The following is a 15514-nucleotide window of genomic DNA, read 5'->3' as shown; positions in this document are numbered from 1 at the left end:
CAGAAGCAGATCCCCGCAGTCGTTTTCTAGGGACAGACACACTGTGGTGTCGAATGCCCTCTGGAACTCTCGACAAGGACTATGGTCATTGTTCACACATAGAGGAACAGCATGCTCTGTTTGGTATGGCCATTCTTTTCTTTCCAGTACTGGGGACTGAACCTAGGGCCCTGAGCATTCTAGATGAGCACTAGCGCTGGACAGAGCCCAGCCTCGGCTTCTTCACTCTTCCATCGAAGCTGGACATGAGCCCCACAATCAATGCAGCCACACTCTGGTACAGAAAGCTCAACTAGCAACCCAAAAGGTCAGGAATTCCTTTAATTTTTTTTTTAATTTAAATGGTAACACAACCATAAAAATTGTACATCACATAAACAAAAGTCTTTGCAGGCAACACTGATTGGAAATAGCAAAACACTTGGTTGGTGAAAAAGATGAAACTCTAAATTATATACAATAGTAGCTAAAGGTAATATTGAAAAACAGCCTTATTCACTGTGATTCAAGATGTACTTGTCATTATCTATTGCTTATTTATTCAAGCTTGTAAATAATACTTATAGAGATGTGTAAAAATGAAACATCGTGAAAAAAATACAGTTTTCAATTTCATATGAAACTCAAAGTATAAGTTTTGTCCAATATGGAATGTACCTACATTTGTTCATTTCAGGGCTCTAAAATCCATTTAAAAATCAATGTTTTCTTTTTTTAAAAAAGAACTGACCCACCATGCAAGACCTGCTTGCTCGAAATGAGCATTTCAGGCGAGGTCTGCCTTTCTGCCCAGTGTCTGCTATGCTGCTTGAGAGGTTGCACATTGGTCTCATCGTGGACAGAATTCCCACGGAGAGGCTGAGGGCAGCATTTGGACTGGGGGTAGTCTGGGGAACAGGAAGGATGGAGAAGAATGCACACGCCCAAATCCTTATGAAGGATGATACTCAGTTGTTAAATTTTAAGGGATATCCGATGGCTTTTTCCAGACACTCAACTAATGAGCCGGCAGAAAGAAAATCCCTCTCTACTTCTACAAATTTGATATAGATGGATTTGGGGGAAATTCCAGGATCCACAATACAGTTCTGAGACAAAAATCCATTAATACCAACCCACTCCTTACTGAAGGTTTTGGTATTTGCTTGGAAATGTAAAAACAAGCACTGTTGCAGAGTCCTGACCTCAGCAATTCCGAGGTAGCAGTAGATGATCCGGGTGGGTTCTATTTCCACGTGCAACGAGGCTTGTGCTGAGAGGGTTTCCAGGCCAACCCGGCCTTCTTTTCCTGGGTCCAGGGCCTGGCGCTCTACATCTGGGGTGAGGGGCCTCTCAACACATTCTTCGTAGCCAATGGCATAAAGACCTGGACTTTTCGGAATCCCTCCTGGCAGTAAATACTGAACAACATTCCCACCCGTTGGCTTGGAGTGGGCAATGGGTATCCAGTCGATTTCCATGTGCAGCTCCAGGCACCTGGCTTCACTAATAGTGATCTCTAGGAACTTGTAGTAAACATTCTTCCAGTTCATTTTCTGCACTCGAGTCATGATTATTCGTCCCTCAGGCTTCTCGGAGTTGAAGTACTCCCGAAGACGCTTACCAAGGGGCACCTGGGAACTGATCTCAGCGTAATGGTAACGGATATCCTCTTTCCAGCGGGTGTTATAGCCAATTCCAAAAATGGCCAATTTATTGGAAAGATGGAGCCTTGAAAAGTCTGTCCAACTCTGAAACAGTTCCCATTTCAACTGTACTGACTCCAAAATCTGTACAATATTCTGCATGGTGTCTCGTTTCCTAGAAAGAGAAAGTAACAGTCAAATTCTTGAAGTGTCTAGAGCAGCAACATCTAACAGAATTTTCTAAGATGATGGAAATGTTCAGTGCCTAAACTGCCCACTCTAGGCACCACTAGATCTTAAAACACTGCCAACAAGAGTAAAATGTTACATTTAAACACCCACATCTCAGAAAGGCTTCCACATTGGAAGGTCACTGCATTAAATGTCAGAAATATCCCACTGAGTTCCTAGAATTAAAAACGATCTGCTTTTCATAGTCTCACTGTATCAAATCTAATAAATATAAATTCCTAAGACCCCAGGATTTCAGAAACGTTGAATTTTTAGAAAATTACTACTGTGTGTGTGTATGTGGCACGTCACTAGTGTGGAGTCGCTTCTCTGCTACTTTCCCGTGCACCCCGGGGACTGGCCGTGGGCTCCCGGCTGGAACAAGCCCTTCCATCACTGCTGCTGTCACTGATCCTCTCAGGAGCATGATTAGTATTATTATTATGATTATGATTATTATGATTATTATTTTTGCTTTGTTTTGTGTTTTGTTTTTCAAGACCAGGTTTCTCTGTGTAGTTCTGGGTGGCCTGGAATTCACTCTGTAGATCAGGCAGCCTCAAACTCAGAGATCCACCTAGCCCACCTCTGCCTCCTGAGTGCTGGGATTAAAAGCATGTGCCATCACTGTCCAGCGGATCACAGATTTTTAAAAAATGGTTATCATAACCCTTATAGTGGACGCCGGGCCAACGTGCAAAACCCAAAAGGCTACTTTAACAAAGCACCAGCGCTGCCCCAGATAACAATTCCTAAAACAGAATTTACGACAGTCCAGTCATTTTCACACACGTGCTGGAGAGATAATTACGTGGTTATAACTAAGGACATGAGCAATATGCCATTTCTAATTAAATGAATCAGTATGAACTCATTACCACTCCCAAATTTTAGTTAGAATATTAAAGGTGAAATTACAGAAATCTTCAGTTATGACTTCTGTAATTAGCATATCAAGATAGAACATGCTATGAACTAATAAACTAACAGGCTATTAGCTAATATATTGACTTACACTTCACGTAATTTACATAAATGCAATTCCAAGTTGTTTCTCACTGGGAATAGTGGTGTATGCCTTTAAGCCCAGAACTTGGGAGGCTGAGCCAAGTGGATCTCTTTGAGTTCAAGGACAGCCTGGTCACACAGTGAGTTCCAGAACAGTCAGGGCTATGTAAAGACCCTGTCTCAAGGGGTAGGGGAGGTGGCAATCAGGAGAGATGGCTCAGCAGTTAAGAGCATTGGCTGCTCTTCTAGAGGACCTGCGTTCAATTCCCAGCAACAGCATGACAGCTCATAACTGTCTGTAAATCCAGTTCTAGGGGATCCGACACCCTCAATCAGGCAAATGTGTGCATAAAACAAAACAAAATATTTTTTTAAAAATATTTGCTAAGTATGGCCGAACTTTGATATGGTAAATTTGGCTTATTCAATATTAACTTGGCAATCGAGTTATTATATTTTTAAAAATCAATTCTAAGTTTAACCTACAAAAGTGCTTAGTCCACACTTGCAATCAAAAAAGGGGGATTTGCTAAGAGTACATTTTTTAAAAATTACTATTTGGGAGGGGGAAGTGAAGGTATACAAGTGCTGGTGGGGGCCTAGGAGTTAGAGACAGCTGTGAGCCTCTGGACACTAATGCTGGGATCTCAAGTTGAGGCCTCTACAGGAGCACCAAGCACTCAATCACTGAGCTTTCTCTCCTGCTCTCTGCTAACAGAATCTTCAAAAGAGGCCACAGTCCTTTAGACTTTCCTTTTAAAATCTTGTATCTTCTAGGAGAAGAGCTTTGGAGCATTCTAGAGGACATACAGAACAGCATCTCCCTGGCCTATCTTTACAAAATACAAAGGGCTAACACTGTGTTATCAGGTGCTTCTCGGGACCTAAGAGTACCCTACGAGACCAAGCCAGCACCTAATGAAAGCACTGGCTCCCTGGGGACCTACTTCCCTCCTCAGGGAAGATGAAGGTGCTCACTCCCTCGCTTACGCTATTTGACTGAGTGGGACAATGCGTCAAAAGAGAATTACCTTTCATAGTCATTGAATCATTTGTACATTTCCTTCTCTTAAAGGAATTAAATGTGTTTGCTGTATGCACACTTATGTGTTGTACAGAAGTATCCTCCTCGACCGTTCTCAGCTATGTTCCTTTGAGACACCTCTCTCACTGAAGTTGGAGCTTTCATTTTTTGAGTTGAGAGGCAGCTGCCCACCCCAGAGCTCCATTTCCTTCAGTGCAAGCTTTATGTGTGATACAGGACCAGGCCCAACTTTCTTACATAGGTGCTGGGATCTGAACTCCCACTCCCATGTTTTACAGTCAGTGCTCTTAAACACTGAGCCATCTCTCCAGCCCTTAACGTGTTTGACTGATCTCAGGGAACACTACACATAGGAGACGGAGTAGAGGGCAGAGACTTGTTCATTTTGTTCACTAAAATATCTTCGTGTTTTGCATACAGCAGACACTTAGAAAACAAAAGTTAACAAAATGATTTAGTGAATATTCTTTGTGATGCATGGATCAGTTTGTTAACTAACCCCACAGATGCAGAGAGAGAGAGAGAGAACAAAACTCAACCCACTGCCCAAGCCAAGCTATTTTTATTTTATTCAACATGTCCCATGATGAGCACTAGGCAGACAGTGCAAGGAATTGCAGAAGTGCTAACCAAGCAGTAAACGGCTTTTTCAGAACCTCTCACTCCTTAGGAGAAAAAGAGCAGCAGAGGACAGAGCATACTAAAAAGTCCTACTGGCCTTAGCACGAGGGTAGTTCAGAAGTGTGGAGCAATTTGGCACCATAGTTATTTGAGTAGTTCCTGAGATCTACCTACTTCCTGGCTTCTGAAGATTCAATACCAATAAAGTTCCAGCATTTAAAGCTAGTGACAAGTGGCAGCTTGTGTCTTCCTGTCTCAAATGTCAAGATCACACATATGGAATGCAACACACAAGATATGGGTGCTATGAATTCAAGGTTACCAGGAAGACAAGTGAGTAGTGCTCTTCAATTAGCCCCAAACTAATTTTTTTAAATGGCTTTGATAACGAACTCACTTAAAGCCATTAAAAAGAACTGTAAGTGTAACGGACGGTACAAACTCTTAGGGGAAAAAACAGCAGTTGGGCCAGTGAGAGGCTCTATCCTGGACCTTCTCAGTCTTTCCTCCAGGAGCTGATTTCTACATGGTAAGTAGGTCATCTAAGAGCTTCCTTTCTGTTCTCACACTGCAGTATTATAAAGAATTTATGTCCCTTTGGCCCTCTACCATTTCACCCAGCCCCACTAAGCTCAAGTCTTTGTGGCTTATCTTGTGTCTTAGGAAGCACGTCCACACAGGAAATGCATGATTTCATGTAACACGTTTCTTCTTTCTGTATGTAGAATGCGGCATCTCAGGTCCCTAGTGGCAGAGTGAAGAAAGAGCAGACACGCTTCCATGGTGGTAAGGCTGGAGTTTCTACACCATGCCTTGGTACCCATGATCCTCCCAGGTCACTAAATTTAGACATATTGGTAAAAAAAAATGAAGCATGTACTTACTGTGCTTCTTCAGGAGACTCTTGTTTTATTTTTAATGTTCTCTTTGAAACTGGCATTTCATCTGAAAAACAAGGAATTTTGAAAGAAGTTATATTTTTTATAAATGGTGGCACACATTTATGTAGATAAGTAGCTCTATTTACTGCCCTGTACCAGACTTAAAAATATAACTTTATATAATGAGATGCGAACATTTATATGCAAGATCAGAAACCAGGCTTCCCAAGTATAAAATTCTTCAAGGTCACCAGTGGATTTCAAGCGAGGAGCTTAAAGTTTAATTTCACTGCAAACATGATTTTGAAAGAACAAGAACGAAAATGATTCTGCTCTATTTAGGTTTTCTACGTGGGTTTTACAGTGTAAGTAATTATTCCCCCAAATACGAGGATCAGCATATTCTGTGTGTTATTTTTTTCGAGGTCTGGGTGATTTAACTCTTTACAGCAAATAGGGTTGTGAGACACTGCAGTCTAGGCCTTACTGTTCTTGTGAGATTGAAAGGCCAGATCATTCAGCATCTATTCTTATTCTTCCAGTCTTCGTTTTCTTACATATGGCTGATAATCTTATGAATCTGAGAGCCTCTTTCTTTTCCCATTCCAATATTTGGAAGAAGTTCTAAAGTACTAATAGAAACTATGATAACAATCTACCCTTTTTCTTTATTTCTCTGTCACCGGGCAAGATTTCTGTAATTTTTTTCCTTAAGGAAGGGAAACAAATGTATAGAGTCAATCCTGAGCACCTCCTGAGGCGGAAGGGCATTTATTCCTAACATACTCATTACACAACTTGCTGGTGATATACATAGGCTACAGCTAAAAGCTGACCTGTATTTCCCACGTAAGAAAGTCAAAACTGGTGGACTTGACATACAGAGATGTAAGCAAAAAGACTACATGTATCCTCTTAATTAGGCCCATCAAATGTAGCCGGACCAAAAGTCAATGCTCTTGGCAGGAACCTTAGCGCTACAAAGAGCAGGGTATTTTGAGTTGCAGAAGATTGTCACTGTATGACTATGTCACTGTCCTTATATGACTCAGACTAGGAATTCTTCTATCTGTAGGGAGCTTAGCTGTACCCAAATCACCCAAACCAAATATGCCCATGTTGGCTCAAATAGTTTAGCAATACGCCTTGTGCTGCCAGCACTAGAAGCTATCACAGATGATAAATACCAGTGCACATACCAGGCATGCATACACACACAACACACATGCAGTGGTTTTCTTACCCAATTCCTGATCTGTTGGATAGCCATGGAGATCCTGACTGTGGTTTCCCCAGTCCTCCTGTGAATAGTCCTCCATAGTGCTGCCATCTGACTCCAGCTCCTGGTACAAGCCACTACTGTTAATAAGTACAGGCTGGCAGGGCTGAGCATCCCATCCTCCCTGACCAAACACCTGTTCCAACTGTTCAAATGTGTAACTGCTCTTTCTTTTCCCAACACCATGTTCTTTCACCCGACTGTAACACCTGCGAAGGGTCTAAGACACAAAGTCTTTTGTTATTCCTTTAAAGCTGTACTTCCTCCTCCAGATACGGACCACAGATATTAATTACTATCAGACAGACACGGACAGACAAACACAGACACATTGTTACAGGAATGCTAGATTTCAAATTCATTATTATATTAGAAAAATACTAATTTAGCATTTACTCAAACATGTTATAATTCAAACAATTATTTTGCAATTATCAATTAAAACAACAAGAAACATTACAACATTATTGCATTTTCCCACATACACATATTATATGCCCCCTCCCCCATTTAAAAAGGATAAGGGGGAGGAAAAAAAAAGAAATACCAGCCAGCCAATAGGATGCACACCTGCCACAAGAGAGAGCTGCTATGGTGCCCAGAATTTGGAAAACGTGAGGGAAGGACAGAAAAAAAGAATTTCCCCAAGCGAAGAACATCTTCCTTACCCTTGGTTAAGGAGTACAGGGGAAAACAGTTGCCTAGACAAGTAGCTAACAAGACAGATCCCTTACAGAGTCTGTGTTCCTCACTAACTCACTCTGTCACGGTAAAAACTTCTACAATTTAAACAGAAATCAAATCAAAAATGTCCTAAGTCTCCAGTCTCAGACCCAATGACCAAGAAGTATTACATTAATATCTACATTTTACTAGTCTACCAACTGAAATTGTCAACTAAACAAACCAACAAGCAGGGCCAACAATCTTTCTAGGAGGTGAGACAGTCATCTTGCTCTTTCTCTGTCACTTGACACACCGCAAATACCATTGTGCAAGCTCAAGGACAAAACCTGGGTAACGTGGTCTGGTTCAGCTCTCAGTTCTTACGGCCTCTCATTCTGTACATATTTCAGACTAGCCCAGTGTCCCGAAGTGAAGGGCGCACACCTCCTGCTATCTTTCTCGATATATCTATCAAAAGATGAATCAAGGCCTTGTCTCAGCTTGACACTCTGGTCTCTCAGGCTCTCCTTGTCTCCGCCTCCTGTTCTTCCTTCCAATCCCTTTTCTACTACATAGAGTTTCACTCAGAATTTTTTTGAGAGACAAAAATCTAACTTTTCTAACTGAACTGTTAAAACTAGTTTATCTCTAACTTAATGTATAAGTGTTATCAGGAATATCTGATTCTCCTAAAGGAGAGACTGCCTTCCATATGCCAATACTTGACCTATTCTCACCAAATGAAACCAAGTCTGGGTCGTGAGGGCATTTCCATGAAGAGTGCAGTGCCTTTAAATGACAGTTGACAGTCTACCACACTCCCTCAAAGACTCTTTAAATCTGTCCCTTGAGGCCAGAAATCCACACAGGCAAAAAGAATAATAAATAAGAAAAGCATGAGACATGGTCATCCCCCAAACAGCACCCCTTTCATAGCACCTCTCCCACAGCCTCAAATGGTACCTTACAGAGAACGAGGCTTCCCACAAACTCTTTAAAAGTCATCTCAGCTTTCTTTTTGCAACAGAGAATCATGACCCCATAACAAAACTTTCTAGAATAATCCAGAAACATAAACTTGGAAAATGTGTGTCATGGTCAAATCTCCCAAAGGAAAGAGACAAGCGCTGCAAATCTCACTTGACTTTGGACATACCCCCCTTTCCCAGCACCCTCTGCCCTCCTCAGAGATAGGAATTTGAATTGCAAACAGCCCCTGACAATTTATTTTTATCTTACAATGCCTAGTTTCTGCCTCCAAGAACACCCCAACCACTCTTGATTCCTAAGGACTGTAAATAGAGGGTTCCAGTCCTGTCCCTTTCCCTCTTCTGAGACCATAAATGGAGATGGTCTCACTACTCACTGGCTGCCTACAGAACACCAAAGTCCAGTTGACTGGCTCTGTCACTGAGGGCTACTCCAGAAGCTAAGGAACAAAACTAACGTTTCCTTTTAGAAAGGCACCGTACTTATGAGGAAGTGACAGAGGCACAAGCACATCTATGAATTTCTTCCTATATTTGCAAACTTTCATTCTCTTGATCAAAAATAAGTTCACCAAATTTTGATAATATGCATGGGGAGGAACCAGAGAAAGGACATTCTTCAAAGCCACCAAATTGAGCTTATAATTTCCTTTGGTTATGTAGTTGCGAATACTAAAATCAGCGGTCTCTGGCAGCTATACACACCTCTTAGTTGTAATATACACCTGCAACACATGCTTACAATGTGCTGACATCTACCAGGTGTTTAGTGATGTCTAAAACCATGATAATAATCTGATGTACTGAAATGGCACTAAAATTAAAATTTTCAAATCAACTTTCTCTCCTTCAAGATACAAATACCTGTAAACAGTACCTTGTAGGTCTGATAATGCCCAAACTCAAGGACAGTCTGTTTAAACAGGGAACATCCACTAAGACGGTGTGGGGAGGGGTTGAGGTGTCTTAACTGCTACCCTAAGACCCACTAGGATTCACTTTGAGAGCTCAGACACAGATAAAAAGGACATTTAGAGACCTTCCAATTCTTACCACCCACAGAAAAGATTATAGAATACATTATCCTCTAAATGCTTCATTAAAGCATATAATTAAAAGACTGGGCGGCTGTATCAACAATCCTAAACAAACCAACTAAAACCCTTCTCTAAATCAGGCATCAGGATGCTCCAGAGTCCAGGAAGATGAGGCTGCAGCTCCCACTTGAGTAAGCTACCAAATCCAACAAGATACAAATTTTGGCTTTCCCGGTGAACCACAGCCTACTTAACATTAAAAAAATCTTGCTTCACTTCCTTCATTTACCTCATTCACCTCAGAAACGTATAGCAAATTGATCTCTAACTGGAAAAATTTAAAAACTAAAGGCTATTGTATTAAAAGACAACAGTTAACTTCTTACTGTCTATTAGGAATCTCTCTATTAAGTTGACAGTCCATTCGCACCTCCTCCCTGGAGGAGGGGCTGTAAAACTATACTATCCACCCAGACAGAGGTCCTGAGGAGTTGAGGAAATCTAGACTAAGCAAGGCAAGAACTTCAGGGGCCAACCAGAGTTATTCCCAGCACCTGATTCACAAACACCAGGTGAAAGCTTATGAATCCACCATGCCAAATGCCTGGGTTACAGGACTACAAATGGAAAAGAACTAGAGAAAAGGCTTGTAGGGTGCTCCATTACCAAAGCGGGGAGGGAGGGGGCTGACAGCTGACAATTTATAGGACAGAGTGAAAGTCTTGCCAGAGTTTAAGATTAAAGTAAAAGGGAATTAGAGAATAAAAAGATGACATCCGTTGTGAATGAATGTGGTGGTGGGGGGTCTATGGGGAAGAGGGCGGGTACACAAAGGCAGGACTTTTAGATTGGCAGGACTGAGGTTTGACGGCAGCAATGCAGAGAAAGACCCAGGGTTACAGTACACGTAACATTAAATACAGTGCACAATGCAGCTATCTTGCCAAAGTAAGCAAATCCAGTATTGGGTTGTATAGGCAGAGGAATCACATGTAAGCTATGAAGGTGGCTCTTCCTCTCTAGTCAGCACCGGTGAGACCACAGCTGGAGCACAGCATTCAGTTCTGGGCATCGAACCAGCTACAAGAGAGGGAAATTGTAGAGTTCAGAAAAGGGCAAATAAAATAATGAAAGGCTTGGAAAATAAGATCTACAAGCAGGGCCAGTGGCTTCAAAGCCCTTCCTGACATTACTAACTCACTAAGGGTGAGACTGAGGTGTCTTCACTTCAGTGTCCTCGAATTCCTGCTCTTGTATTCAGAAAGTGGGAGGAGCCAGTTCCTCCCTGGTTTGGCAACACAGGAGGAAACTAAATAGCTCATACAGGCACAGGCCAAGGGTTCTGCTACTGGCTCTGTACTTAACCCACTTCATATTAACAAAATAGTCACCATGACAAAAACCACTGATCTAAAGAGCTGAGAGCAACTGGTCAGAGCACACAGTGAGGAGGAGCAGAAATCAGGCGCAATAGCTGTATAACCATGCTTTTAGAAAACACTGGCTTCACTGGTCTACACTATCAGATAAAAAATAAAGTGGACCCGCAGGGAGGATAGCTTAGTTGTATTAGCAGGAAACAATGTTATAAGAGAAACAAATAGGTACACCGCTTTTCATATGCAGTTGTCAAACTGGCCATACTAAACATACTCAGTGGCCAACTAAACATGACAAAACCAAAATTCCTCTCACTCAGACGATTAAAACAAGTCTTCAAAAGTCATATACCCCACAAGAGAAGGGGAATTACACAGGAAGGGAATCTCCAAAAACTGGAGGTTTTTCTTATAAAAGTGTCAAAATAACACTTCGAACTGGGCATGGCAGTTCACATCTATAATCTATAATACCAGCATGCAAGGCAGAAAGACTGCTACAAGTTCAAGGCCAGCCTGGTATACAGCGAGACCTTGTCTCTGGGAAACAACCCCAAACAAATACCTCTGAGAGAAAGGAGCAGTCTCTGTAAAATAGATCTTTTCCCTTTGAACTCCTATTTAAAGTTACAACCAGAGGCTCTTAACTAAGGCAACAAAACACCAAGTTTAATAAAAACTCAAAAGGTCTAAGGACACAGCTCAGTGGAGTACTTGCCCAGCACGTATAAGGCCCTGGGTTCAATCTTAAGCAACATACACACACACACACACACACACACACACACACACACACACACACACACACACACACACAGAGGCATATGGGGGCTGGGGATGTAACACAGTAGGTAGAGTGCTTGACTAACATGCTAACAGTAGGTGGCGCATGCCTGCAATCCCAAAATTGGCTGGGAAGAGAATCTGTGAGTTCCAGGCCAGCCTGATCTACACAGAGTTCCAAGACAGCCAGAGCTAAACAGAGAGATCTGACTTAAAATAAGAAACAAACAAACCAAAAGCATAAACTTGTAATTATATATTTTGACATACAATTGCAAATTTTGGGCAGAAAAAAAATAAAACAAAACCATTTGGGCAAAAATCTTAGTATTTATCATACCTGATTTTATGTATTAGTATCTGGCAAACTGACTTTCCACAAGAACTAAGAAAAAATATATGAAATTTGTGTTACCATCCTCCCCTCCACTCCACTCCACCCCTATTCTATTGTTAGAACAAATTTTGGCAAGTAAAAAAAGTAAAAACCTTCTAATTTTAAACCTTTGGCTTTCCCTTTTCCTAGCCAGGAGAGATCCTTAGCCTATTGGAGCCATGGATCCCCTCCTGAGGAAAATGCACACATCACAACTTCTCACGAACTGCGAGGAGTTCACACACCTCTGCTTTAAGTTTGCGCTACAGCTCACAGGCTTTTCTTCCATAAAAAAACATAGTAAATTCAGGAAGTCAGGTTTCAGAGGAGTCTAAAGACTGGCACGACCAGGGCCAGCAAGAGGGCTTAGCAGGTGATAGCACCACCATACATGGAACCTGAGTGCTGCCAATGCTGAACCCAAAGTCAAGAGATTTCCTCACCTCAACTTCTCATAAGCTGGAGCCAAAGGCATACTACACAGCACTCAGATTTTCTGATTTTTTTTCCTAAAGAAAATTTCAGTAAAACTCACAATCAAGTAAATAAAAACAAATGAGAACAGTATCTGATTCAGAAAAAAAAAAATCACATATTACTTGGTTTCTCAATTCATTTTAATGACTTATTTAAGCAAAAAAAAAAAGTTTCCTAGATGTGGTAGTGCACATTTGTTACCCCGGCACTAGAGAAGTAGAGGCATGGGGCTGGGGAGATGGCTCAGTGGTTAAGAGCGCTGGCTGCTCTTCCAGAGGTTCAATAATCAGCACCCACAAGGCAGCTTATAACTGTCTGTTTCCAGTTTCAGGGGAACTGACACTTTCACAGTCATACATGCAGGCAAAATACAAGTACACATGATATAAAAATAATTTTAAAAGAGAGACAGGCAGGAGGATAGAAAATTCTGGCCTATTCTGTTTTTTTTTTTTAATATTTACTTATTTATTTATTATGTATACAATATTCTATCTGGCATGTATGCCTACAGGCCAGAAGAGGGCACCAGACCTCATTACAGATGGTTGTGAGCCACCATGTGGTTGCTGGGAATTGAACACAGGACCTTTGGAAGGGCAGGCAATGCTCTTAGCCACTGAGCCATTTCTCCAGCCTGGGCTATATAGCCAGACCCTATCACAATAATCAAAAAGAATGAATAAAGTTCTCATTTTACTTTCTTTTGTTTGTTTTGTTTTTGTTTTTCTAAACAGGATTTCTCTGTGTAACTTTGAAGCCTGTCCTGGAACTAACTCTATAGAACAGGCTGGCCTCAAAATCACAGAGATCTGTCTGCCTCTGCTTCCCAAGTGCTGGGACTAAAGGTGTGCACCAACAAGCCAGGCTGTTGTGTTTTTGTTTTTTTCAAGGTACTTTTTTTTCTGTGATAAGCAACAATTCCTTTTCTGAAGTGGCAATAAGTAATATTTTAAAATTCATCCTAGAAATACAATGAGGGCCTAGGCCACCGAAGACCTCATTTCAAAACACTAAAGAACTGCAACAAAACTGGTGGATACTGTGGAAAAGGTTGGCGACAGCTAGGCAGGTGACACTGGGAACGGGCCCTCAGGCATGCTAGGGAAGCCCTTAGACCACTAAACAGGGATGTTAACGTTAAACATAAAAAATCCACACAGACTGGACTCCAGGAAAAGCATTCCTCTAAAGTTTCTACGGCAGAATGTTTTTCCAGGCTTCTGTTTCCTCGAAACATCCTTCACTTTGGGCTCTGACTCCAAGTAGTATTCAGCTAAAACATTAAAACTATCACGAATTTACTAACAGGTGGTACCTGTTAGTTTCACCCTGTAACTCAGGCTATCCTGGCACTCATCGAAATCTTTCTGCATCAGCCTCCTCTACTTATTACTTTGTCAACCTGACACAAGTTAATAGCATCTGGCAAGAGGGAACCTAAATTGAAAAAAATCTATCAGTTATCATGGGCATGTTTACAGGGTATTTTCTTGACCACTATGGTCAGTGTAACTAACACCTGGGCAGGTGGTCCTGGGTGGTAAAATTAAGCAAACTGCCCAAGCCAGAGGAGCAAGTCAGTAAGCAGAGTTCCTCCACGGTCTCTGCTTCAGGTCTTGTCTTCAGGTTCCTAAATGAGTCCAGGCCCTGACTTCTCTTTATGATAGATTGTAAGCTGTAAAATTGAAGTAAACCCTTTCCTTCTCAAATTGCTTTTGGCCATTTTATCAAAGCAACAGAGAAAGCAAACTAGGAGAGCCTTGCAAGTGCTCAGATTACAGAAGTGAGCCACCATGCTCCGTTGCCCTATACTGTTGCTTAGCAACAGAGTAGGACTGTTCTATCAGAATCACAATATGCTGAGCAATGTTTTGTCATAGGACATAAGGATAGTTACTATCTCTTGACTAAATGTCAACAAATTTTTTGCTCCATTATAATGGGACTTATGGAACTGTCTTCCTGTACACTTCCATTGTTGATTTAAAAATGCCATTGTGTGGAACACAACTTGTATTCATTACAATTCATCTCATCTCCATTCTATCTCCAGCCATTTACTCATATAAATTTACTCATGTAGCAAATAATAGAAAACATGAGGAAATGGTCATAATCTATAACTTTTTGGCAAGTATCACACTTATCTGTGTTTATAGTCAAAAAAATTGTACCTTGTAGATATTTCTTCTGCTATAGTTCAAGCGCACCTCCCTTTTTTAAAAAAAAATATTTATTATGTATACAATATTCTGTCTGTGTGTGTGCCTGCAGGCCAGAAGAGGGCGCTGGGAATTGAACTCAGGACCTTTGGAAGAGCAGGCAATACTCTTAACCTCTGAGCCATCTCTCCAGCCCCATCAAGTGCATCTCCTTTAAGAGGAGTTGACAGCTTAAGAACCACCATCGACTTGAAGGTGTGAATGAGTAACAATGAATCTTCTACAATAAAGACTTTAGTTTTATTTTCATGGTTTAAACTCTTCTGTGGTGATATTTTGTTTGTGCTCGAACAAATAAAGCTTGCCTGAAGCTAGAGGGCGGAGCTAGTCACTAGTTAACCCATAAAGGTCTGGAGGTCTGTACAGACAGACCGGAAGTGATATGATATGCCTGGGTGGAGAGAGGGAATATAAAGGGGAAGGAGACAGAAGCTTGGCCTCTTTTTGGTCTGAAGATTTCACAGAGTTAAAGATCTAGTGGCTGACTGCTCTGCTTCTCTGATCTTTCAGCTTTCACCCCTTAACATCTGACTCTGGGTTTTTATTACTAAGATCAATTAGAACTCGTGCTACACTCTTCCAAAGCAGAATTTGTGTTTGTTGTTGAGTAAGTTTCTTTTGTAGCAGTGAGTTGAGTAACTCACTGTTCACCATGAGTTTTGACACATGTAAGGAGTATTATACAGTTCAAAGTTATAATGACACTGATAGTAAGGATGGATCTTGTAATAAAAGTTTATAGAGACTGGGAAGACAGCTCAACAGCTAAGAGCACTGTCTGCTCTTCCAGAGGACCCAGGTTCAATTCCCAGCACCCACACAGCAGCTCACAACTGCCTCGAACTCCAGTTCAGGGGATCTGAATGCCCTCTTCTGGTCTCCTCTAGCACTG

At 41.4% G+C, this 15514-nt stretch overlaps 1 protein-coding gene across 13 annotated transcripts in view; it reads right to left on the bottom strand.

Moving 5' to 3' along the window:
• Positions 1-288: 288 nt before the first annotated feature.
• The window catches only part of Msantd2 (Myb/SANT DNA binding domain containing 2), a 36086-nt gene continuing 20860 nt past the window's right edge, over positions 289-15514 (bottom strand). For 4 of the 13 annotated variants that reach the window (XR_007589209.1, XR_007589207.1, XR_007589208.1 and 1 more), the window contains one exon: positions 6759-10462. Coding sequence is in view for 8 of the 13 variants with exons in the window: in XM_050125618.1 (XP_049981575.1) it covers positions 948-1800; positions 5415-5475; positions 6655-6910 (1170 nt within the window). In the remaining 5 variants the exon portion in view is untranslated. Of the gene's footprint in view, positions 1801-5414; positions 5476-6654; positions 10463-15514 lie in introns of those variants that run through there. The other 9 variants (XM_050125624.1, XM_050125623.1, XM_050125621.1 and 6 more) reach the window with 7 other exon arrangements.

The sequence above is a fragment of the Alexandromys fortis genome, unplaced genomic scaffold, assembly GCF_014885135.2.
Source record: "Alexandromys fortis isolate MF-2015 unplaced genomic scaffold, M_Fortis_MF-2015_v1.1 scaffold_253, whole genome shotgun sequence".
NCBI classification, from domain to species: domain Eukaryota; kingdom Metazoa; phylum Chordata; class Mammalia; order Rodentia; family Cricetidae; genus Alexandromys; species Alexandromys fortis.
The sequence above is the reverse complement of the archived record's forward strand: the minus strand, read 5'-3'. Positions and strand labels throughout refer to the sequence as shown.